This window comes from Anguilla rostrata, chromosome 14 (genome assembly GCF_018555375.3).
Source record: "Anguilla rostrata isolate EN2019 chromosome 14, ASM1855537v3, whole genome shotgun sequence".
NCBI classification, from domain to species: Eukaryota; Metazoa; Chordata; class Actinopteri; order Anguilliformes; family Anguillidae; genus Anguilla; species Anguilla rostrata.
In genome coordinates, this window is record NC_057946.1 from 11,660,362 (window position 1) to 11,686,600 (window position 26,239).

The following is a 26,239-nucleotide window of genomic DNA, read 5'->3' on the forward strand; positions in this document are numbered from 1 at the left end:
ACCACTAAGAGTCCACAGTGGTGGGATGCAGTGGCTTCACCCCACCAGGGGAAGAGTGGATTTAAGCTGGCCAGGGTCTCTTGGGCTACTACTGCCTTAGTTCCTCCCACTCATGCGCCAGGATAGGCATGTGCATGCTAACAGTCATGCTCAGTGAGAGAGAAGCCTCTCCTCTGATTGTGCCTAGGTCTCTCCTGTAGCACTGTGTGGACTGCAGGGTGCAAGATATCCACTGCCTCATGGGGGCGGGCACCGGAGGATGCCGCTAGATTATGGTTGCAGATCAACAATTAAAACAAGTAGGAAATGTCAAAAATGATAAATACAAAAAACACAACGCCCATCACTATTGGCTGCTACTGATTCATGGCTTAAAAGAAATTGCGATTTTGACAAGTCCTGCCATTCAACATGCAGTTAAATCGAAACAATGTGCATAACATAACTGCAACTAAAATGTTCTTCGGGATCAGATGAACATGAATACCAATGAACAATAATAAACAATATATCCTAATGTTACATAGGACTACCCCCATTTTAGACATGAGCCAAGGGCAGCAAGCACCCAAATCCACCTCCCTGTATGGGGCAGGCCGTTTCAATGCAAAGCCAAGCAATGCCCAGCGCGCACTAACCCGGGACTTGGACACGTCGACTAGACCCAAAGCCGCTCATCGAGCTCGGCCAGATACCGTACACGCTGCGACAAGAAGAGAACGAGAGACCGTTTTTACTTTAAGAAGCCCCGGGGCGCTGATCTCCCCCCCATACCCCCCGGACCGGACCTCACCTCCAGATCGTAGCGCAAACACCGGATCAAGAATCCGAAATCCATACAGAGAGAGACAGATTCCCCTTTTTTCTCAGAGGGCTGCGGTTCGCTTGCCCATAAATCCTGCAGACGGCGGCGCCCCGGACCCTGAGCAGCATACTAAGAGCGCGCCGTGCGCCCGGCGGTGTGCGTAATGAGGCCTGCTGCCACGCCCGCTGCCGCCCCCTAAACCACAGTGCCAGCGCAGGAGCACAGCTACGGCACAGCGAGGGGGTCTGAGAGACTCTGTGGCACGAACCACGACCCACAGAAGGTCTGCAGTCAGGCTACCCTTTCTGAAACCACACATGTACATTGAAGATATCCCCGCTGCACTACTGAATGAGAGCGGTAGGTAATGCCTGAAGCGTATCTGAAACGGTAATGAAACTCGCGGATACTTTTTACGCAGTGGCTCCCACGCGTATCCTCAGGTGCCCCCGGCCAGATCCGGGCAGCTGATGCGTTCCACCTCGAGCACAGCTGAAGCAGCTAATCGAGCCCTTGATTAATCGCACTGGGTGCGCTCGAGGTGGAACACATCAAATACCTGGAGGGCGCCATTATTAAGGCTGGGAGTGAGAGCCAGCGGACCTACCATATTTTACAGCAACAGCAAGAACAATAACAATTTCATTATTAACTATCCACCGCTCCAGGGCACCACCCCACTCAAAAGCCTTCCATGCGACCCGTCCCGAACTGATAAAATGGGCTGACACTTTCCCCAACACATGCCATCCAGTCAGCGTTACCTCACCCTCTCCATTTTTGGCTTGCCCCGTGGGGCTTGGCGGGTATAACGTGAAGTATATCGCGTCAAACTGTTTGTATAATGCGCTACATAAACATAATTTGATTGCTTGAGCGAACAGATTAAATCAGTTGGACTGTGGCCCAGCACCTGCAGCACCACTCAACCCTGCGTGGCCTTACGGTACCACCAATAGAGCCTTCATCTTCAGAGCCCACTTCGCAGCAATCAGAAGACGGGCCACCAGCACCACAGAGTGGGTAATTGAGCGTAGCCTTTTCATAAGCACACAGCCGCAGAATGTCAAAAGGGGAGTCGTACGCGTCTGGATTCCATCAGTTTCCCATCAGCCGCTGACTGTGAGCGAGTGCAAATAAGCATCTCCACGCAAAATTATCGTGCACCGCTCCAACATGCTCTAACTCATGCAATTTACAATATGGTCCACGCTAGATACAAAGCTTATTCATTTTGATGGCTACGTGCTATAATAGACTTTTCCGGTCGATTTTTTCCTGTCACGTGTCTATGGAAAAGCTGAGACGTTAGTATAGAGTGCAGAGAAATGTATGCCTGTTTTAATAGCTTTTTTGGTCATTTAGCATTGCACAATTTATCTTATCCTTGTCCTATACAATAGTTTTTCAGCGAATATAGGCACAGCAGGCAGTAACAAGTCAGCAGGTTTCCTGGTAAGTCTGGCGATCGTTAGCCCACAGAGATAAATGGATGTGAAATAGGAGAGAGGGCTGCCAGTTCCAATCCATTCACGTCCACCGTGTCCAGCAGGGCTGCCTGTGCAGCGTTTTGTTTGAGTTCACATTGCACAGCGATTGTTTTAATGACCAGTCTGATCCTTTGCTTTCCCAGCGTCCACTTTCTCGCAGCCTCCGAGCCCGGCTTTTATTCCTCCTCTAAAAGCCACCATCTCTTAAAACCTTAAGACAACAGAGAGAGCTGAGCTTTATGAACTTTACTACTGTCATCCAGCTATACTACTGATAAACAACACAGAAGATACTGGGGGGGGGGGGGGGGTTATAAACGCAGGAGGAGTCCGAGTATGACTGAATAATTTCCTAAGCAATCACAATGTCTGTTTTTCCTATTTACACTGAAAATGACAAATGATGTATGGTCCCAATTCCCACTGCTTGTTTGTGCTCATTACCGTATGCCGAAATGTGCCGCCATTTTGAATAATGAGTCATACACACTGCAGTCCTACATGCCTGTCCGTATATATTACCAAGAGAAAACACGACCAAGGCGATAATGTCACAGATGGGGGACTCTGTCAGAAAAACCCAGTGTGTGTGTCATTGTGTGCTATTGACATTAACGGCCATCGTGACTGCATTATCTGGACTCTGTACTAACAAAGAAAGCAGGCACTGTGATGGTCAGATGAAACAAAATAACTACAATAAAAACTATACGATCTGACGTATTTTAAGTAAGAGGCTGATTAGCCATTGAAAACGCACAACCTATGGAGACAGGAAAAATCATCTCTCCACTAAGTCAACCCTACTTAAACTAATTTTAGGAAGATGACTAAGGATGCAAAAGAATTTTAAACTTGACAAATTAATTTCAATTGTGGACTTTAAAAATGCAATTCATGACACTGTGACTGAAGTATGCTCCTGCTTTTAACCTCTTCTCTACTTTTAATTATTGTTACACCTCTGTCTCATTCCCCATTTGATGTTTGTACATTTTGTTAGGTGTAAGTCATGTTGGGTAACTTTGTGTTTCATGTCAGGTCCCCCTTGCAAAAGAGATTTCAATCTTAACCAGGGGTTTTCCTGGTTAAATAATGGTTAAATAAAAATAAAATAAAAAAGGATGGGTGACTAAATTCACCTTGCCCACACAATCACACTGCTTACAGAGAAATTCAAGGCTACTGCATCAAAAAGGAGAGCGCAATTCTTCAGATGACTGGATGTCACATTTACACACAACCACATAAATCACACAATTAAATACCTTTTCCAGCAATGTGAAAATCACCTCAGTAAAAACATGCACATTTCAAGTGTTCACTTGGAGCATTAATGCATTAGAGGACACAAGGAAAGTATCTTGATTCACTTAAGTTAGTCATTACAGCTTGGATCAATTTCAGCACACTTATTTCACTACGTGTCACACTCGTTGCCACGGTGACGCAGTGAATGACAGGCTATACGAGGGCGGGACAGTGGGGGGTAAAGACTGGACTCCGTAACGCAGAACGTGAGCGGGACGCTTACTTTTCTTGCCGTCCATGTCGGCGTGTATTTTGCGGGCGAGGAAGCCGCCCTTGTAGACGGCGGCGTTGGGGTCGTGGGAGATGTCCAGGAAGGGGTTGCTGCCGCTGCCGATCCTGCTGATGCCCTTTGTGTGCGCGTTTTCCGTCTTGTTGTCCGCGAGCTCAGACAGGGATTTCTGCAGCTCCTCTCCATCGCTGCAACAAACAAAAACAAGACCAGCTCAAAACCCAGCATATGGCTGATACGGCCGACCAATGGTGCAACTTCATCACTCACTCAGTCACTCAGTCAGTCACAGACATTCGCGTTTGTAGGGCCAAAAAGAAATGCTGGGGCTAGGTTTCCCCTGTTGGAAATGAAACAGCTGGAACGTCTCGGGACCCTTGCTGCGTTTATCGCTGGTGAGGACAGTAACCAATTTCCTGCACCGAGAAATAAAGGAAATTACTATTAAGAAGGGGGGGGGGGGTGAACAGAGCATGGGGGCAGCGTGCTCTTGCATCAAGTCTGAGGAAATAAAATGGGGAGTGGAGGGGAAATGGGAGTTACAAAGAGCGCCAGCGACAACAGCCACAGCTGAGTGACCGCAGTACACCTTCCCCTGCTCTCCCCTTATGAAACTTTGGACAAAATGTGTCATTTCAACAATGGAAAAAATTCACAATGACCATCTGATATTTGTTACATTACAGGTTGTTCCACACCTTCTGAAAATCGCTCACATCCAAACAGCTCCACCAGTGGAATCAGCGCAGTGCGTGCTGTCATTCCTCTCACAGGCTTAAGGAGTAATCACACGCACTGTTTCAGCCTGGCCCTGCCTACTACACAATACAGAAAGACGCATCCTGGGCTGAGTGGAGAAGGGGTGTCCATCAGATCTGTATAAAGTCATCTCTATGCAAATGAATTTGTAGTGCAGTGGTGTCTGGCTCATGAAACTCGAATAAAACTGTCAAACTAGACACTGCAGATCAAATATAAACCAAGATTCAGCAATTACGTGGTCTATTTCTCAGCACAAATGTTTTCAGAAACATATTTTAGAGGACTGTTTAGGCGGAATATGAGGAAGTTTATGACCAGACCAGCATGTTTCTTCAGTTTGAAAAGCATTGGGCTGAAACCAGTCTAGTCAATTAGGTGCCGGCAGCATTCAGTCATATTAAAACGCAAATTTGTGGGCGGCAACAATTTGTCTGGATATCCTTGATTGACATCTACAGGACGTAGTAGTACCTCCAAAGAGGTACTCTGACATCACGATTGGGGCGGGGCCCCCGGGGGAGTGGATTGCAGAAAGCATTTATGAAACGTTCAAGGGCAGCAACAAGACATTTTCTACCAGTTTTTTCTGCCAAATGCTATTGTTTCAGAAATATTGAAATAACTGCATGGATTAAAATGTTTCATTACAATGTAGGCATACACACACACTGACAGCTAAAAACAGTGGTCTAGGGTGTAATTAGCCTTTAACAACCATCTCCAAGTCCTCTATGTCTGTAATGCCTATATTCAGAGAGGCATCATCACTTAGCAAACAGACTTAAGTTGATCCATGTCCACGAAGCATAAGTTCCCAAATCACCCTGCTTGTGTGAACTGGTACAGATAAATAGACTTAAGACACAGTACCAACAGGTTTTGTTCTGGCTTCCCTTAAGGGTTGGAAAGGGAACGCAAATCTAAAGTACAGCAACACCTTTAAAACACAATCATAAATGTAGAATGCATGATGAGGTCCCTGCAGTCCAAACTGCCATCCCATTGGCTCTCCTCATGACTCCCTGTCCCGCTCAATCAGAGGAAGTACACCGCAGTGACAGGAAGCCCCCTCCCCGCCCCCGTGCGCTTGGATGCTCTTCCGCGGTCGGCGGCCCAGAGAGCACCAGGACACCCCCATTAGCTGAATGAGCGCGGTGCGGGAGACAGAGTCGGACCTGTCCCAGAGAGCGGAAGAGCCCGAGGACCTGCCATCCCCTGGAGGATTTCTGCGCTTATACCCACAAAAAAACGGGTTCAAAGCCAAGGAGGGGGAAGAAGCTCTGTCCGCAGGGGGGTACGAACGTTAACTTTCAGAACGAGTTATTCCCTCCTTGGTGCTCCAAATTAAAATAAAAACTTAAAGCCCCTGCTCCCTGTGAACACACTGGGGGGGGGGGGGGCAAGCGGATCATAAGGAGCTTCTCGGTGCCCAGTCCGTACGCACACACACGGACCATCGTCCCGCCGCAGCGCTTCCTCAGCTCGGGGCCAGCGCTGGGTTCCACCGCGCAAACAGAGCACGCTCCCCGTTACAGAGCACGCTCCCCGTTACAGCGCCACGCGGGCGGCCCGCACTTCGCACGGCGGCACAGAGACCGCACGGGACTGCTCATTAGGGATTCATCAGCCTCTCCGCGCCCAGGAGCACACTCGCTTCTTATTTATTTGTTTGCTTCCTCCTTTCGGAGGTTGGCGAGAAATCGCTGGAACGCCTACCGAAAATAAATCACCCGGATTTGACGACGGAGGGAGCCGGGTGATAAAGCGCGGCGCTCTGACGGGCCAGGAAGTGGAGCGGCGCGGCCTTCTGCCCCCCCCTCCCCTCGCCGTGATGTAGCGCGAGCGGCGGGCGGGATGGCGGGAGGCGGCGCCTTCTTTACGGCGCTGTGTCGGAGCGCGGCAGCGTTCTCGCTGGCACCCCCCCACCCCCGCCCCCGGCCTGCCGGCGCAGTAGGAGCCTGAGCAGAATGCTAAAGCGCTCCTGCCGCTGCACACAACACCGCCGCACGCTCCACAGCCGTCCGCCAGCCGGTGACAGCCAGGCCTGGACTCAGACAGCAGCTAAAACCTGAAGCATGAACTGACAACTTTCCTGGGTTCTGTACAAACACGAACAGTGTTTTCCTATGTCTTTAGAACCCATTCCTGAAAGAGCTGGTTTAAAACCAGAGATGTTCAGCATACTGTGCAGTGATACATCTTTTGGTGCATCTGTGCATGTCCGCTTAACATTTTAAGGTGTAAGATTACCAATATGTGATTAGAATGTTCTTAACTGAACATTATTCTAACTGTTAAGGGCTTGGGACACTTAAATCAGGCAGGTAAGCAGGATCCAGTCGAATACAAGCCCCAGGAGGAAGGGAGGCCCGATAAGAGACCAGGCTCTCAAAAATGATTTCTGGGCAGGAGCCAACACCTCCCTAGTGGAGACAGACTGAGGTCAGAAATGGGAATGACGAGTCTTCACTAATGGGGCAATCTGTTCCACTGTGAAATTCACTGCCCTCGCAATGGATATTACTCGCAGAAATGACACTACAACATGAAAAACAAGAAGCGGTCGTAAAAAGGGATACAATGCAGCACTGTACAACGTCCCAGAGCAGCAACTGTCAGAAAAAAAAACAAAGAAAAAAAGGAGAAAATGCTGACAGGCTGCTAACACTGCTACTGGTGACAGATACAAATGTGAAAAATACCAACTTTAACTTCAACATCACAAAAGGCCCAGCACGAAACCCTTTCCAAGTTAAATTAATACCAGGGCTGGCAAGACATCACATTTAATCACACAACTTGCAAAAAAAAGGCCAAATTAGCAAAAAAATAAATAAAAAATCATCATGACCAAAATAACTACCACTTCCCTGTGCTGGCCCTTCAGACGGCCCCTGCCTGTGGCCACGCCTCTTTTCTGTGAGGCGCAAAGGGGCAGATTTCACAGCGTCGTCGGGGCTGTCAGAAGCACCTTGGAGAAAGGAGCTCAGCCCAGCGTCTTGCGCCCTGTCAGGACCCTCTCCGGTGCCCTTGCTCAGTGTATTTTTAGGCTCCGGCCCAGAGTCTGTGGCTAATCTCACGGACACGGCCCAGATGCACAAAGGTGACGCTCCCCTTCACCTTACCGAATTAAGCCGTGTCATATTTTAGGAATAAGCGTAGCATTGCCATTAGAGGCAAACAGCAGCCAGCAGATGCTCAAACGCAGGACGAGCCGTGTGCGATGACTGCGATTTTATGTGCGGCCACCCGTTAGTACAAACGGGATTTTGACAGAGGCGAAACGAGGTGAAATGCAAACGGCAGTGAACAGCCGTGAACGGGGGACGTAAGCACATGAACCTGGGGGCACATTACTCCACACTGCTGCTACTAAAGCAAAAAAATTGAACTTCATTTTTCATTGTGGCCCCAGCCACCTTTAGTGTCTGCCAAACGCATAAAAGGCAAATGGAAATAAAAGATCTCAAGATGACGAAAGATACGAACGCACGCATCAAATGTGATGTGAAGTACAAAATGGTGTCTGTAAAACTATCTGTCTGTACATTCTGACCTAGCGTAGCATCTCCACTGGACCCACCGATGGAACCAGAGGACATGGGGAGCCAATGGGATCGCGCAAAAGAAACACCGAGGAGCTGCACAGCGGCCCGGTCAGTCTGCGTCTGGGCTGTGCCGCTAGCTGGTTCCAGGGGAGCAATACAGCAACAAACACGGCAAAAAGCAACCGCTACTGAGAAAGAAATGACGGAGCTTTACTGGAAAGGGCGTGGAGAAAATGCCTATACTTATTTTCTTAAAGAGCGATGATTGCCACTGGATAAAAGGAGCCTGGGACTCTCAAGAGCCTGAGAACAGAGCTCCCCTGAACTCAGAACCATAAAAAAGGCCTAGGGGATCCAACTACTCAAATACTGCCCAACAGCCATTTGGTCACCACATGGGAGAGGATTCACTGAATGTCTGAATTCCCTTCATCAGCTTAACAAGGTTTCCCTTTCATTTTCAAGCACAAATAACTCACTCAAAATAATTATTTGGTCATTATTCATGATATCCGATTGAGAAAAAAGGGTATTTTGCAGCACTATCGCATGAGAAGGACGAAAGTGAGCGAAACAGAGCCTTAAAGCTCACTTACTGCTGTGATATCCAAACACAGCACGTCGCTGTGGCTGTTGGGTTTTGAGCAGGAATGCAATCCAAACATGCACCGATATCTCAGGCATTTCCATGGATCCGTATTAAAAACCCAAATACAGACTTTCAATTTACAAGCCTTTTCCAGTAAGCAGTGTGCAGGCATTTTATAGGGAGGCATATGCTGCTGGTAAGCTGTATCTGCAAACATAAAACTCTTGACACCATCTGTTGCCGTTGCCCATAAAAAGTCCCTTAATGAATTGCTTATCGTAAAATAAATGCATGTAAAATAAACCATGCAACATGGCGGCAATCGGAAAGCACGTGAATCTGCCCAACAGCTGCAGGCGATCATTAAAGGCAAGTTTATCAGGAGCAGAGATATTTTCAAAAATATTGCACCATTTCTGTTCTCTCAAAGTAGACTGTAGCTCAAAGCTCTGAAAGCTCTGTCCCTGTTACCCGAGTAGCAATCGGCATCACGCACTGCAGTGTGAGCATCATGAACGCAGAGGGTGTGTGCTTATGACACTTCCCATTGTTTCTGCACATTTACTTTGCTCTGTCGGAGACTGATACAGGCCCGTGGTGCACTTGTCTGATTCTGACATGGATCAGTACTGCTTCCTGTGAGCAGAGCCAACCGCAGCCAGAAGAGCCCCCTGTTTCCCACACTGCAAAACACCAACAATCTGATGATTCACAAAGCAAAATAACTACAACGCAACCACAACAATAAGAATAGAATATGCTTGCATATTCATTTGTCGATAGTAAATGGAGGGCAATTATATTGTCAAGCCTGTCAACGGGAAGTAAACGCAGCTATTTGTATGCTGTTTCCTGTCGATTGTGACACTGGTTTTCAATAGTCATTTCTGAAAGTGTTTGATTGTAAATATGAGACTAAATCATTGCGCCCTCCCACCCCTTCTCCGTTGCTGCCTTATGAAGGAGGCTGACTTGGGCTGCGGCGTTAGCCTGTGGAGCTGGACGTCAGAGGGCAGACCGCTGAGATTCCTGGGCCATATTTGTGTGCTGTAATTAGCGAGTTAGCCAGCTAGGGAGAACACCTCAGCACAGCACGGGCTCTCGCTGACGCTCACATCGTATGCTGTAAAAATGTGTCAGTCTCTCTTCCAGCCAACTGCTCCGCAATAAAGAGGGCAGACGCCATGTTGGACGACATCGAAGAATGTTTACCTTCATGCGGTTCCCTTTAAAGGCATCGGGACTGATGACGCCCATCATACGCAGCCAACAGTGGTCACCCTAACCTTGCTGCAGTCATAGCTAGAATCTCTTGTAATGCAAGCACATAAGATTAGCTTCTTCTTGTACACAAACATAATAGGCAAAGAGTAGAACTGGTGTAAAAATGAGCTCAAGATCCATTAGAATTGCCGATGCTCCCAATGGGGGAACTTTCACACAACACGTTAGGGTATCATAACCTTGCATGTGCAGTTCCAGCTGCAGTATGCACATAACTGAGCACACACCTGTAGCTGTGTCTGTGCGCTGGGTGCAATTATTCGAACTGGTTAACTGGAAAGCATAAAGAAACACGCAAACCATTTAGAAAATTACCAAAGAAGAAAGCAACACATTTTCACAAACAGCGAGTGACAAAGAATAAGAATAAGTATGCGGTGGAGAATTTTGTCATTCAAAGCTCTGAATGACGAAGTGCCTTGGCCCAGAGAAGTAGAACAGAAGACCCAGCAGGACTTCAAAAGCAAAAAAAGTCAAATGGAAAGTTTGTAATGCCGAGGCAGCGTTTTCATACGGCGGCACTGGGGCTAAGCTAATCAGTCAAAAACAAACCCAGACACGAAACAAATGAGGAGCCCTGAAAATGCAGCATTACCGAGCCAGCTTCCAATGCTGTCAGATTCAAATGACTGAGCAGACTGTAGCTAACTAGCTAAGCGAAGGCATTTTCATTTCTGTTACTTAAAAAATACACCTCATTTGTCTGGTTTAAATAGGGAACAAAATGACACATTAAAAACAGATTTTACTGGAAATATCGGTAAAAGGTAATTCCTCTAAAATAGGACAGGACGTAAATGTCTACAGTGAAACGCGTGCAAAATGCTGTAAATTTATTTTTCACGTCTACCAAAAGTATTGACAAGTATGATAATTTTTTTTAAGCAATAAGAATCACATTGTCCTGACTGGTATGTTTACTTAATTCTTTAAGCAAATCCTAAAGACTCTGCAACCAACAATATTTTTAGAGTATATATTTGGCACATAAAGTATCATATTAGCCAAAGGCATATTACTGATTGAGAAACGGGGGACCTAGGGAGAACATCAAAGGGTACTATGACACAGAGTGAGGACTGGGTGCCTGTACAGCGCGCTCTGTTCCTGTCCACACGCTCCCTTCCCTAGTAGTTCAAACAGAACCTTCACAGATGTCAAATTAACATTAATCAAGTGCACATATTGAAACCCCCTGCCAGTGGTAAATGAAGCCTTCCAGACCACAGGTCTCAAGGACAAACACTCCGCACGGGGTCTGTAACGACTCCTCAAATCGCACCTCTTTAACCGAAACGACTGCAGGTGACGCTGCGGATCGATGCGGAGAAATCCCAGTCCTTTATGGGATGGGCAGGCACACGTCTTAAAGGGAAATTACCTGCTGATTAGACGTCAAGTCTAATACGGGAGGCCCACGGAGTATTGAATGCATGTAGATGAATGACACCCCAAGGCTTCTCCAGGGAGGAGCGGATCAGTGCTCCGCCCCTCCTCCCCCGCTCCAGCGGCAGTTCTGCCCCCAGCGGCATGCTTCTTCCCTCAATATGGAAATCAATGGCATGACCGTGGAGGGACCGCTTTGAGTCTCCAGTGAACAGCCAAAGCAGCGTATTTACGTACAGGCATCAATACCAGCGAACGACACGCAGCCTATGCGGGCTGTTACTGTGTAAGTAAACGAAAGCTCTTCCCTGCGTGAGGGGGTCTCAGAGCAGGAGGGGCATGTCATGTGACTTCTTCCACCCCCCACCCCCCAAGTGCTTTCCAAAATTTCAGTAGCCAAAATAAAAACAAAACAAAAATTCTTAGTTTTCAGGTTACCTGCATAGCATTTCAGCCAAAATGAATTTCACCACAATCGATCTTTAACAGTAAATACCATTAAAAAAATTTCACAGGTGTCTTCTAAAATTATATGCTTGTCTGCATGAACTGCTTTTAAAACTTCAGCCCAACTCTACAGGAATCAGTCAGTGAGCCCTCTATGAAGACTAATGTGAAGGAGATAAACTGGGCTTTGCTGCACTGGCGGATGAGCGGCTTGCTATTCAGACTCCTCTCTGTGCATCTGCATCGTCTTCCACGCATTCCAAGCAGGTCCATATCCCACACTGCTGAGCGAGTCTTCACTTGAGTTATATTTCTGATGCATAAGCTTATTTAATTATTCCGATGAGGACAGAAAAAGGAAACAAAATAAAACAAATGTCCAAAATTATAACTACAAAAGTGTGAAAAAAAAACAGTGGGAAAAAAAACACAAAGAAAAAACAGTGTGAATGAGCAGCCATTTTGACGGCAGGACGGCTGAGAATCGCAGAGTAGCCATGACGGCTCTCGCTGAGAGCGGTTATTATTCCTGTCACATTTCTGACACGGCGCGACAGATCCCAGTCGCTGTGAAAGGAAACACGTTTGTGCGATCAGAGTGTTCCGGAGAAGGACGGGAACTAAACGAAAGTGTCCTGCCGCCCCTTCCAACGATACCGAAATCTAATTGCCTCTCCCCGTTTTCCTAAATTCAGCCGCGGGACCGGTGCTCAACCCGTCTGCACCGATACGGGTGCAGACCGGGTCTCAGAGCGTCTGTGCGGCGAATGACACGGACATCGGCACCGCGAGCTTTGATGCGTCCCAGTCAAGCATCGGCCTGAACACCGTGGCCTTCGTAAGCCATCTGTTTACTGGACCGACACCGTGAAACAATGTCGATAAATATGAGATTGAAAGGGGGGAGTTCAACTAATAATCTAAGTTAAACGTAATTTCAGGAACTGCATCAGTGCGTCTGGTGGCAAAGGCAGGAAATGCGTTTGTTGCCTGCGTGAGGACTCGTCGAAGCCTTCGCCATAAACATGGCGGAAATGCAGGCCGTTTACGACCGAAACAAATCAGACGAGCCGAGGCCAGGGTCGCTGACATCACTGCTGGCCCCTGCAGTGGCAGAGAGGGGCTGCTCATACATTACCCACAACACAACGGGACAGCCTCTCTCCTTATCATCGTTATCCACAAGACAGATTGCCAGTCTCATGTGACGCTTTTCTGATGCTAATTACAGTTCATGCCAAAGCTGTCACCTACCCAATTATTGAGCACTGAAAAGCACACACACACACACACACACAGACACACGCAGGCACACACTACTAATTTGTGATTTTAAATGAGCGTGATGTTCCGTTTGAAACTATTATGCAGTAGTATTGTAAATGCCCGTTTTACAGAGTTGTTGCTTTTTGCATATTCTTTAAGAAAAAACAAGCTGTTCATCCTTTGTTTAAAAAATGGGGAGTGGGGAGGTGAGTTCTTTCAAATTTTTATATTCCATAAAACATAGAATGGAATATTGCAAAATAAATTAACTATTGCAGGACAGATATGCATAATAATGCGTCTCGAAGATGTCAGGAAATGGTTCTAGTCTGTTTTTCCCCAATATGACTACTAATCTGTAGTAAAGAAAGTAGTTAACACTAGGCTCATCATTCAATTGGAACAAAATGCTTAACATTGGATTCATTTGAATAAAATATGATGTTGGCCATTCTGTAATACTTAAATAAATACAAATATTAGCATGGACAGAGGCTCCAATAACCCCAGTATTGAATATCGTAAATTGTGAAATTCATTTTTGAGGGGGAGCTGGTTCAATCTTTGGCATCCCTGGTTCGTGGTCCCGGGAGAGGATTCCAATGATGCAAATGTTTGGCTTTGCATCTGAGTCTTTAAGACCAAAGTGAAGCGAGGCTGATGTAAGTTATGCAAACGTGTGTTTTCCTGGGAGGACGCGATACTACAATGGCCTGAGCCGACTGCGTAATGAAGACCCTGCCCCATCCCTACCGCTCCGTCGCCGCAAAAATAATTTAATCAGAATGCAATCGGCAGCATATTTCTCTGCGCCATTTAACCAGCTGATATGTTCGGGCTGCGCTCGCGATCCATCTGCCACCGAGCAGATAATGAACGTCAGCCCCCCCCGGCTCCAGCGCATTCTCTCCCCCCGCTGCCCGCGAGGCTAATGACGGAGGTCCGAGGGGATGATGGGATGGAAGCCATCTGAAGCGCAGATCGCTAATAAGCTCAAGCTCCCCGTTTCTCCGGCCTTCCTGGGGGCTTTGAACCCGGGGCGGAGGATCTCCGGCGAGGGCTTCTCGCTCGTTTCCTGGGGGCGAGGGGGGGAGGGTGCTAATCCAGGGCTTTTTCCCTGACGCGTTCTTGGCTCCGCGGCCGAGCGGATGCGGACTCTCGCCCCGTATGAAGGACACGGGGCTCCTCTCCTGGGAGAGCGCCGCCCTCTCCACAGAGCGCCAGGACACGCCGCACGCGCACGGGGGGGGGGGCGGGGGGGGGGGGACGAAGGGCCGGGGCTCTGGAATCCACACCTCGGGGCTCCAATTTGGGCTCGGGCAGCGCCATCTGCTGCTGTTCCCTCAGGCACGGCCCACAGAGGGCACAAGTTGTTCCCGTAAATAATTTAGCCGAATAAAAAGATTATGAACCGCAAGCCTACATAAACACACAACAACTGAAACAATCCTGTAAGTGGGCACATCTTTCTAGAAAAAGGTCTCGCAGTTCATACAGTCTAACAGCAACAGGCTGTTTATACGACAAAAAGTATTGTGTGTGCTCAATTCAATATCACTATTGCCTCGCACCGGAACCTGTTACCAGCATAATGATCGCGTATTCAGCCGTGCTCAAAGGCAAGATTTTCATTAGGCACTGAAGGGGCAGCGCGCGGAGGGGACGCATTAAAACGTCGCGCACACACACAGCTCTTAAACTGGTTTCCTCAGGCCTGCAGCGAACAGACTGAAAGCGCCATTGTAATTAAACAATGGCGCAAATCGATGGCTAATTTACTCGCTGGGGCTTGAAATGATCCCTTTAAAATGAAGGAAAGGAAGCAAATATTCTTACTGCAGATGAAAGAGGTTCAGCCACCGCAGTCACCCTCAAAAACATACACACTGTACAGCAGTACCTTCGTTTCATGGTGTGTAGTGTAGCATTACATGCGCGCACACACACGCACACACACATACACGCAGAGAAAACAACAACAACAACAGAGCTCATTCTAGCTTCGTTAGCTGTGGGCATTAATAAAATATTTTTAAATAGCTTTAATTATATTCTCACATGAATCCAAAAGAAATGTATTAAAAGCTGCGCAATCATTTTAAAGTGAATGACTGGACGTATAATTAAAAATGAAATGGGTACTCACATTGCCCACTCCAGCTTCTCATTTTTAATGGAATTGTACAAGGCCTGCAGAAGAAGAAATAAGACACATTAAGACATGAATAAACAGCGTGAGCAGTTTATACACCAGGCAGGACTGAACGCCTTTTAGGGCATTGCTTACATACAACATCAAGATTTTTAAGCCCTGCTCTTGAGCTGACTCTTTCAAAGGGCTAAACAGCAATTTATATCAAAGCATACCATCATACACATCAAATGAGGAACGTATGGTTTGTAATTGAACTTTGCATGTTACCTTTGTCTCACAGTATGAAAGCTTACATTTCTTTCAAACAATCATTTTTAAATCAATTAGGCTATATTCAAACATGAAACATGCACAAGTGCCTTAAAATACTCTTTTCCCTAGTAACACAATGAACACTGAGAATATACCTACTAAAAACAGATTACAACACCAAGGATGAGTTGAGCACAACGAAGGCTTGAGCTGGAAATTAATTTTTTTAAATGCGAAGAAAGCTTATTGCACCATATAGTCTGTTAGCACTGTTTATCACTCCAGATAACAGTCCCCAAGTGCAGCAATGTGGTCCGACAGCCAGGCATGACAATCACATCACCACTTACCCCCATTTTCAATAAAGACGGGAAACCGGTGTTCCATGCTGTCTAATGGTTTAAATATTTCAACACTTACAGCTGTTGCATGGCAACAAGACAATGTCATATGAAGAGATAAAACATAAATATCAGAAATAAATTATTCAAAGCAACCATAAATGTACCAAGCAGAATAGAGGGCAAATATGGCTAACGTTCGGACCCAGAATATGATCCAGAACAGGTAAATTATGTACCCAGGTAATTACAAGCAAAGGCAAGAGAAGCTTTACGAGCCACACCAATCATAAAAACGCTGCTTTTCTACCTACCACACAAAAACGGTGTGTTCTGGGTAACTCACTATACCTGCAGAAATACGCAAACTGTGTGGCCAGTTGTTTCAAATAGATTTCTTTTGGTGTATTAAGTGGACAGTATAGAATACGGCACACGGAAACAGCCAATCAAATTCCTCAAAAGCGCTCACATGTATGAAAGTGCTGCAGTTGAGGATGACAGGAAAACTGTTGAAGGGAGAATGACGCAACTGAAAGTCAACGGTGTTTGTAAACAATGGAGTAAATACAGGGCAGGAAAATGTACTTGTACTTGCCACCTGGTGGTGGGAAGATGCCAATGCAGTTGAGAAATTCGGCAGGTGCAGAAAAACACACCCATAACACGCACTTGAAATCTACGTGCTGTTGCCCTTTCATACCCAGGGATGGTGGGGGAAAAAACACAGGACCAAAGCAAATGCCTACCACAGTTAAAATGGCCACTAACTAAAGCCACCTTGCACTTGAGATGGGAAACCGACGCTAAATAATTTAAAGACCCAAATTCGAGTTTGTATTTATAAAACTCTACATGCAGTTTTCACACACAGGACTACCACAGACAGCGACATTATCATTGGAGATCTACTTTCCCTTTTCTATTCTAGCAGTGGTACATGCCACACATGATTGAGATGGCCAGGCCTACGATTCATCAACAAGAAAACACTTCAACTCTTCAGCTGACTTCACTCTTGACATTTCTCAAAATGCCTGCCTGTCTGCCTGCCCATTTAGCCAGGACTTCTATGGAACTGACATCCATCTTGGAGAAGTCTGACACCTCACACTCTCCTGATTGGCTGACCACTGATTTGGTAAATGGTAAATGGACTGCATTTATATAGCGCTTTTATCCAAAGCGCTTTACAATTGATGCCTCCCATTCGCCAGAGCAATTGAGGGTTAGGTGTCTTGCTCAAGGATACTTCCACATGCTCATGGCGGGGTTTGAACCGGCAACCCTCCGACTGCCAGACAACCGGTCTTACCTCCTGAGCCATGTCGCCCCCTCATTTGTTGACATGGCTCCCTCTCACCGGATCTGCTGACTGTTGTCCAAGTTATTTATTTTTTATTTTTAAAGCTGAGCATGAGAGCGCTGTACTCAATGCTGTGCCCAGTGCTGTGTCCTGAGGGCACAACGGCTGCCCAGTGCCCTCTCTCTGCACGTTGCATCATAGCTCACACGGTAGCTCAGCACTGCTGCCTGTTGTGGTTGCTTATCCCTTTTTCACCACTGGAAGAATGCCACCTCCTTCTGTGCCAAACGTCCTTAAAAGGGCCGTTAAGATCAATTAATCTAATGTCACATCGAGTTCTAAAATGAAACCCACAAAAACAAATGTGCGCGCACACACAGACATAGACGCACGTACGCGCACACACACACACACAGACATACACACACAGACATAGACACACGTAAGCGCACACACACACACACTCACACACAAACACAAGCACGCACCCACGCACACACTCTCAACACAGCGACATTGCATCACAAATTTCTCTCACCTGCAGAAAAATGAACAAATGGCAGCAGGCTCATTACTGTGTCTCGTATTTAGTTAAATTTTTTGAATAGACAAATTCCCACCACATCAAAAAGCTGCCGAGAAAAACAAATGTGAAAAAAATGCATAAACAATCTTAGATGTGACAGATGCCTGGAGATAATGAGACAATGCCTTAAACCACATTCATCTTTCAAGCTTATAAAATGGACTCCGGTTAGTAATCTCCTCAAGTTAAAGCACGTTCTCCGACGGCAGGGCATGGTTACCTCCCTGCTTGGCTGATGAGATAAACTGCTAAAGCCTGAAACCAGACCGCAGGACGCTGAAGTGGAGAACGCTTGCCGAATGGGTTCGCGTAATTGCGATTATGTATTTGGGATCAGTGAAAGTTCGGGGTGGTACACCGGGTGCACCTGTTTGCGCTCCGGGCCGGGGGTGAGAGGGAAGCAGGCGACGGGACGCGCGGCAGGCACGGGGTTTGTCACGGGGAACAGGCGCTCGGCGCGCGCTGCGTGCGACTGGCTCAGCGCTCTCTGGAGAGGGACGGCCGCGCAGGGGAGTCACCGCGCACGGCCACCCGGAGAAGCAGCGCGGGAGCAGCAGCGGGAGCAGCAGCGGGAGCAGCGGGCAGGCACCGCGGCACCGCCAGAGCTCCCTAACAAAGGCACTCCGCGCACCGCCAGCTCCACCGTAAAAAAGCCGAGTGGCACGTCCGCGGCTACACGCACACTCTCTTTTTCAGTAAATCTCTTTTTCTTTTTTTTATGAAAAAGAAAAAGAGATTTACTGCACCGCATCCTTTCATTCTCTCTCTCACACACACACGCACACACACACACAGACACACGCACGCTCGCGCACAAACGCACGCACGCACACGCACGCACACACACTCTCACACATACACACAGAAGCCTGTACAAACACAGAACACGCACGCACGCACACACACATTCTCATATACATACAACACACACACACAGAAGCCTGTACACACACACATACACACACACAGAAACCCCATACACACAGACATACATTTTTCCACATTACAAGACCAAGATACCAATAGTCCGACCACATAAGTGAATACTATTTATAGAGATTTAAGAGCAAGCACTGCACTTGTTTGCATGCGAAGTTGACAGAAATTACATCACAGGGTCTTTTCAATCAATCGCCAGTGCATTACATGGAAGAGAAACTGACACCAGGGCAGTGAGGTGACAGTATTATCGATGTGTCAAAGACATAACATTAGACGTGCCTGGACGAACATCGATACGTCCCTTTAGGAACTTGTCACAGGGTGGGGTGGGGGTGGGGGGGGGGGGCTATCAAAGCTATAGATCACTCTCAAATGCCCCACACTGCCTTCCTCCTCCCACAGAAAACACCCAAAGCAGCTTAAACTAGAGTAAATCCCGCACTCACTACACAGTCAGACTCCAGCAGCAGTCTGCAGCAGACAGTGCCCCAGTAGCAGCGACAGCGCCTATTCCCCCCATTCTAACAAGTGGTCATGCACTTCAAAGCCTTACCGAATTGAGATTACATCGAGAGAAAAAAAATAGTCTTGTTGATTTTAACATCGAGCATTCGTCAAGTCGCTCGTGCAAGGCTTCAGATCGTCTGCCAGCCAATGAAAACAACCCGCAACCTGCCCGTGACCAATTAGCCGAATGTCATTTACGGCACCTCGAATACGTCAAGAACGCAAGAAAACAAAGGAAAACTCAATCAGTATTTTTCTTTGTGTTCACAAGCCAACGCCCCCCCCCACCCCAAATTCAAACAGATGCCCGGCTCCATCGGAACCTCGTTCACTCTGAAATTCCCCCGTGACGGACCCGAGCGCCCCGCCAGAGCGGCGGAGGGACGCGGCTGCGTTACCTTGTCCTTCTTGGGCTGCGCGGAGGAGAACTCGGTGGAATTGGACACTTTGAGGGACTTGGAGCGGTGCTGCGCCTGCTGCCGCCGCACGGACTCGTCCCGGCCGTACTTGACCGAGCCGCCGGCCCGCATGCGGACCTTGCTGGTCCCCTGGACGCTGTTCACCCCGATCATCTCCGCGCGCAAGCAGAGCCCCGCGAACAGTGAGCGAGCGAGCGAGTGAGCGAGTGCGAGCGAGACAGCGACAGAGAGAGAGAGAGAGAGAGAGAGAGAGAGAGAGAGAGAGCCGAGGGTAACCGCGGGAGATCGGCGCCGCTGTGGAAAGCCCTGTGCGGGAGCCGGACTGGGAGCTGTTGCTACGGCGATGGCGGTGGCGTCCCTGCGTTCACGTCGCCGCGGCTGCCTTCTCCAGCATCTCCACGCTAGCGCTTCAGGTTCAGACTGAGGGGTCCAGCGCAAGCCACACGTCAGTGACTGCCAGTTACACAGAGAGAGAGGGAGGGAGGGCGAGTGGAAGAGGGAGCGAGGGAGGGAGGGAGAGCGAGTGGGCGGGAGAGGGAGGAGGATCCCCCCCCCCCAGCTCAGGAAGCAGCCAATTGCATGGGCCGATTCATTTATATTCCAAATAGCAACACTAGTGCGCTGGTGATGGTGAGCGGCGAGCTCATTAATGTCTGCAGTGTGACAGCGCAGATGAAAAGGCTGAGGGGCCGCTGTGGAGCCCCAGGGCCCGGCAGAGATAACAGGGCCGACAGGGAGCTCTGACGAGCGCGCGGAGCGGAGGAGCGCCCGCTTTCACCGCTCTGTAAACACCGCTTATGAGGCGCTGTGCACCGCGCTCAGTGGCTCCGCCACCTGAACACAGGGCAGCTGGACACTTTCACAAGGCTGGTGAGCTTTAAAATACGCATGCAGGCACACGCAAGCGCACACACATATGCGACACCACAGAACACACGCACACATGCACATACACACACACAAACACGCACGCACGCACACACACACGCGCATGCACACACACACACACACGCACACACACACGCGCACACACACATACACACGCACACACACACGCATGCGCACACACACACACACGCACTCAAACACTTCACACAATTCAGTGCCTTTTCATTAACTTTCAGGTACCATCTAACTGATGATGTGGCACAGTGTGTTAATGACACTTAATTCACAGAGGCCAAATTCGACTGCAATTACAGCCTCCCAAAAAAAAACCCCCACTTGGACCACATACACACAGACACACATTACAGAGATATCCTCGCGTACGGGGGATTTGTCAGTCACCCTGGCTGATTACAGTTCTACCAGGGCTCCCCTTCAGCTCAGTTAACCTCAGAGCTCCTGCACAAGCAGGCCCCAGGTCCAGTGCACCACTGCGCTCTCTTCATGTGCACCTGCAACCCAAATATTCACCCAAATAGCTCGCTTCCACGAGCACAGAGAGAGAGCGAGGTGACTGAATACGGTCAACAAAACTTTACTCTGCGTTTCAACCGACTGCTGAATTGCAGTTTTCCATGGCAACCTGTTGCCCTAAAAATTGGGGCCAATGGAAATCTTTTTTAAAGCAGCACCTGCAGATGTAGGAAATACAGTGTGCTGTATGAACACTGTAATGGAATACAACAAAAGTGAAAATGTTTCGCCCGATGTCTGTGACCCAAACAAAACCAGCCTCATTAAAACCTATGTATTACTGATCATGCAACTGAAAGCACTTTAGGTACTGCAAAACCCAAAAATAAAACCCAGACCCATCAGGAGCCTTCCCACTAAGCGCAGGCAACAGAGCACATTAAAGAAAAACCCCTGCATACCACAAAAGAGCATCTCCACCTTTACCCTGGTGCTACTTTCAGAGAGTACTCAGAAGACTTACGTGAAACACCCAATATAGCCTGACAATGCCTTCAGAATTACAGGCCCAGTCCTGAGAGTACCTTCTCTTCTATTATCGTGTTATTACACTGCTATAACACTACCTGCATATTCTGGCGGTGATGGATACACACACACGTGCTGAGTACGGAGGTTCAGGTCACAGGAGGTCATAGGACAGAAGCTGCTCTTGTGAACGTTGTCATAGCATTAACTTGCTATGTAGGTGGCTGGCACCTTTACTGCTCTACCAGCAGAGAAGAAAACCATAAACCTCAGTGGCATGCAGTTAAAAAAAGATGACAAAAAACAAATGATGCCTCCTGGTCCCAGGTGGTTCTGGGTTAAAATGACAGCCTATTTGATCCTCAGTGTGGGAATATTTTCTTTAAGGCACAGTGAAGGCATCACTTTTTACATATACTTCACTTTTCGATTGGCCAGCTTCCTCAGGGTTTCACCGTAGATAAACGCAGCGGGGCAGAGATGCTGCCTGTGCGTCTGACCCTGCTGTGCGCGTGCAGGCTGCGCTGCGTTTACGCACAGCTGTGCTGCCGCTGGGCGGGGCCTGGCGCACGGCGCCGTCTCACACAGGGGCCTCCGGAGCGGGGGCGCAGGGGCGCGCGGGCCTGCATCATCACACCCCAATAACGACTAAAGATCGCACGTTCCCCCTCCGGTGCCCAAACAGCCACGCTACGTCCTGTATGTTAAAGTCTTACTTCACAAAAAACCTTTTCCAATTGTGACCACTCACTATGATTAAACTATTTATTATTTAAGAGTTATAATTCAGAAGATTGTTTTAAACTTTCTCAGACTAGAATGGCATTCAAGCCAAGGGAAAGACCGTTTTTCTGTTACTAAACGTTCCCCTGAAGTTGTTCTGAGGCGGTCCATGACTTTCCAGGTTCTGAGCCAGCTTAATGCAGACATCACTGCAGAGTCATTAAAAACGCTGTTGCCCGTACACACAGCAAAAACAAACAAAATAAATCGCTTCAATTAAATTAAATTAAATTTAAAAAAACTAAAATTATACAAAGGAGACACCTTTTTAATGTCACCTTCCTGCACTCAAAAAAACTAAACTGCGGTAAAGTATTAGAGCAGAACAGGACAGACGAAATGAGAAAGAAAGCAACAAAAACTATTAAAGAGGTTAAATACTGCCACTTTCTAACTGGAAGGTTGTACCGTTTAAATGAGCACCAAAATGTAGCTTCCAGTTGGCGGTTACTCCACAGTGAACCAATCGCTCGGTGCCATTAGAGACCATCTCCTTCCCAAGGCCTTTCAGTCTGAAGACATAAAGAAATCTGGGCACTGATAAACCTGTAGTTTTTTTCTTTTTTATTACAGTAGGTAAAAATGTCAGATGTTATTAAGGGAGTGGTTTAGAGAGAAACACCAAGGCAGGGGAAATGTAAATGCTTTGTTCTGCTGGCCGGAGGAATGGTGATGAGGCGTTCGCAGCGAGTGTGGGGGGGGGGGATTCAATATGCTTCATTCCAGGGACTTTTCCAAAGCCGGCCCCTGTGAAATTAAACATCAATTTGGGCACACGCCACATTCTATGGAAATGTGCTGGGGAAGAAACAGAGCGGCAATGCTGGCACACTTTAAACAGGACGACGGGGGGGAATAACCATTGGCTGACCACTTCCAATAGCAAAGAAAACTGGAAGACATCCAGAGATCTGGTGTGGAGAGATGAAATGCACTGATGAAAGTGCATAATTGTGCTTCTTAATGTAATAGCACTCGCATCATGAATAAAGTGAATGAAATCACTGAAACAAACCACACGCTGAGCCGCTGTGCACCGCAATATCATGCGAATGAGAAGCAGCAAGATGGATCATTTATACATGAACTAAGTAGGGTTCCCGCTACGAACTGCTGCAGTCCGACTGCAGTGAGAGACAGTTTGGCCATCCCCTTGTGCAGGTTGGGATACAGGTCTACTGCAGATGGTGCTCGTGCAGAATGAAAGCTAAGGTAGCGATCCGTTCACCATGCGCACTGTGCAATGGAGGTAGCATCCCAAAATGAGAAACATGCACTTTCATTTCTAAATTTCAGTATACAAAAAAGCAGGCTATTGCAAGTGAATTGGTTAATGATTCTTACTTAAAACAATATGCCACCCCCCTTTTTTTAATTAAAGGAAGCTTGATTTCATCCGCACAAACAGCACTGAGAAAAATGTAACAAATTCAAATAGAAATAAACGGCATGAATCAGCTGCCTTGCTTTGCATTCTGATAACGACGTGCGAACAGCGGAGCCGCAGGAAGCCGGGGAGCTCTGAAGGAGGGTGCGTTCTGGAAAAACCCGCTCTAGAGCATCGTCAGCCAGGAACACAAACACTCGAGAAACGCAGCTAAGGACGGCGCGGTCTGCCCGGGCCGCTTCGAGGGCGCGACGGAATTACGGGGGCGTTACCCAGGCCGTGCGTAACGGCCTTTCCGCGAGGCTGTCGCACAGCGCGGCGCGTTCCTGCCCGATGCGGACCTCGGCCAATCAGAAGGGAAAAGGCTGCGTTAATTGTTAATCGGGGCAGAAAATGCGTCTGAGGGACGACCAGGCAGATTTACGGGCCTGGCTTGAGCAGGCGCAGAGTAAATGCAAAGCAGGTTTACCATTTAAGGGATGTTTATTTCACACGCCGCGGAAGTAAATGCCATCGAGCCGCGGAATGTGCCGGAAACGGTGGTGCGTGTGCATAACCGGCGAAACTTCCAACCGTTTCAAACAGCGGTGGGCCCCTCCTGCACCAGCTCTCTTGAGTACTGCTCTAAATGAGCAACACCGCCAAATTCGCTTTTATCTGGCTGCACATTTGTGCCATTAGCCTGACCTGGAGAAAAGGGCCTTTTCGGCATCGCTCGCGGTGGACAGAGAGCTGCAGGGGCCATTAAGCGCCAGGATAGGGGGAGGACTTTTGGTGAAATACCATACATGGTGACATTTCGGTGCACGTGCGCTTGTTTTTGTGTGTGTGCGTGTGGAAAAAGTGACCGTAAATCAACTGAATTAAGTACCCACAGCTCTGACGGCATTTGTACCAAAGCTCAACAGCCCGCCCCATTGTCCGCTTGCAGGCTGGCTCTTCCTCTTATATGACAGGGAGGGGTGGGGCAGTCTTGTGTTGAAAAGCATGCTCTCATGTAATCACTGAGTCAACAGCCCAGCACATGATATTTCCCATCTGTTACACTGCTGAGCAACCAGGAAAATATGCTTCACGGCCATTTCACAGGGCTGCACCACCCACCCATAACAACCCCATGACACGACCTCCGACTGCGGGGAAAGGCCTTCTGCGCATTTAACATCTTACTTACCGACTGTTAACCTGTCACTACCCAACCAGACTGGTAACCTGTCACTACCCAACCAGTCACTACCCAACCAGACTGGTAACCGTCACTACCACCGACTGTAACCTTCACACCCAACCAGCAACCCGCCAACTGTAACCGTCACTACCCGACCAGACTGGTAACCCATCACTACCCAACCAAACTGGTAACCTGTCACTACCCAACCAGTCACTACCCGACCAGACTGGTAACCTGTCACTACCCAACCAGACTGGTAACCTGTCACTACCCAACCAGACTGGTAACCTGTCACTACCCAACCAGTCACTACCCAACCAGACTGGTAACCTGTCACTACCCAACCAGACTGGTAACCCATCACTACCCAACCAAACTGGTAACCCATCACTACCCAACCAGACTGGTAACCTGTCACTACCCAACCAGTCACTACCCGACCAGACTGGTAACCCATCACTACCCAACCAAACTGGTAACCCGTCACTACCCAACCAGACTGTAACCTGTCACTACCAACGTCACTACCCAACCAAACTGGTAACCCATCACTACCCAACCAAACTGGTAACCCATCACTACCCAACCAGTCACTACCCAACCAGACTGGTAACCTGTCACTACCCAACCAGTCACTACCCAACCAGACTGGTAACCTGTCACTACCCAACCAGACTGGTCCTCACTACCACCAAACTGTAACCGCACTACCAACAGACTGGTACCTCTTCACAATGGTAAAATGGGCAGCATCACCATTCGCTCCTCATCTTTAGTTTTCGCATAGTAATATAATACTATTTAAACTCAGGGTTCCTCAGGGTTTTTCATTTCCAGAAATCAACTTTAAAAATAAGCATGACAAAAAAAAAAAAAAAAAAAACACTGCAGCAGTGCTCAAACCCTTCCACGTATGAATCACAAAGTATATTTATACACATAAAAACTAAAATGGAGATTGATTTGTTCATAAAAAATCATGGAAATTGTTATATTTGAAGAGACACTCATCTATTTGTCATAGAATTTCAGACTTCAAGCAGCAAATAATTTTCATTTGTTGTTTGTAGCAAGGTAGCTTTGTCCTTCTTTCTCATATAGTCATTGTAATTAGCAATAAAACAGTTAGCAAATGCAAGTTGGAACATGAGCTTTCAAAGTGAAAGGTCAGCTGTAAGCAATTACTGAGATAATAAAATGGAGGGTGGAAGTAAAAGAACCCAATGCCCCCCCGCCAAGTTCCTGAGAAGCTGAAAGCATGTCAGTAGGTCAATCAACTGACAGGCGTTTGAGAGAGTGATGGATAGCAGTACTTAGCCTTCAGCTTTCCGATGCAGAGGAGTTAATTGACGTGCCTTTCACTTCACAGACACCACAGCTCCC

At 47.8% G+C, this 26,239-nt stretch overlaps 1 protein-coding gene across 5 annotated transcripts in view; it reads right to left on the reverse strand.

The window, feature by feature from the left end:
• The window catches only part of psd3l (pleckstrin and Sec7 domain containing 3, like), a 151,326-nt gene that overhangs the window by 22,285 nt on the left and 102,802 nt on the right, over positions 1-26,239 (reverse strand). For 4 of the 5 annotated variants that reach the window (XM_064308527.1, XM_064308526.1, XM_064308528.1 and 1 more), the window contains 2 exons: positions 15,264-15,307; positions 3,830-4,023 (listed from right to left, as the gene is read on the reverse strand). In XM_064308527.1, coding sequence (XP_064164597.1) covers positions 3,830-4,023; positions 15,264-15,307 — 238 coding nt within the window. Of the gene's footprint in view, positions 1-3,829; positions 4,024-15,263; positions 15,308-19,604; positions 20,080-26,239 lie in introns of those variants that run through there. The other variant, XM_064308530.1, reaches the window with a different exon arrangement.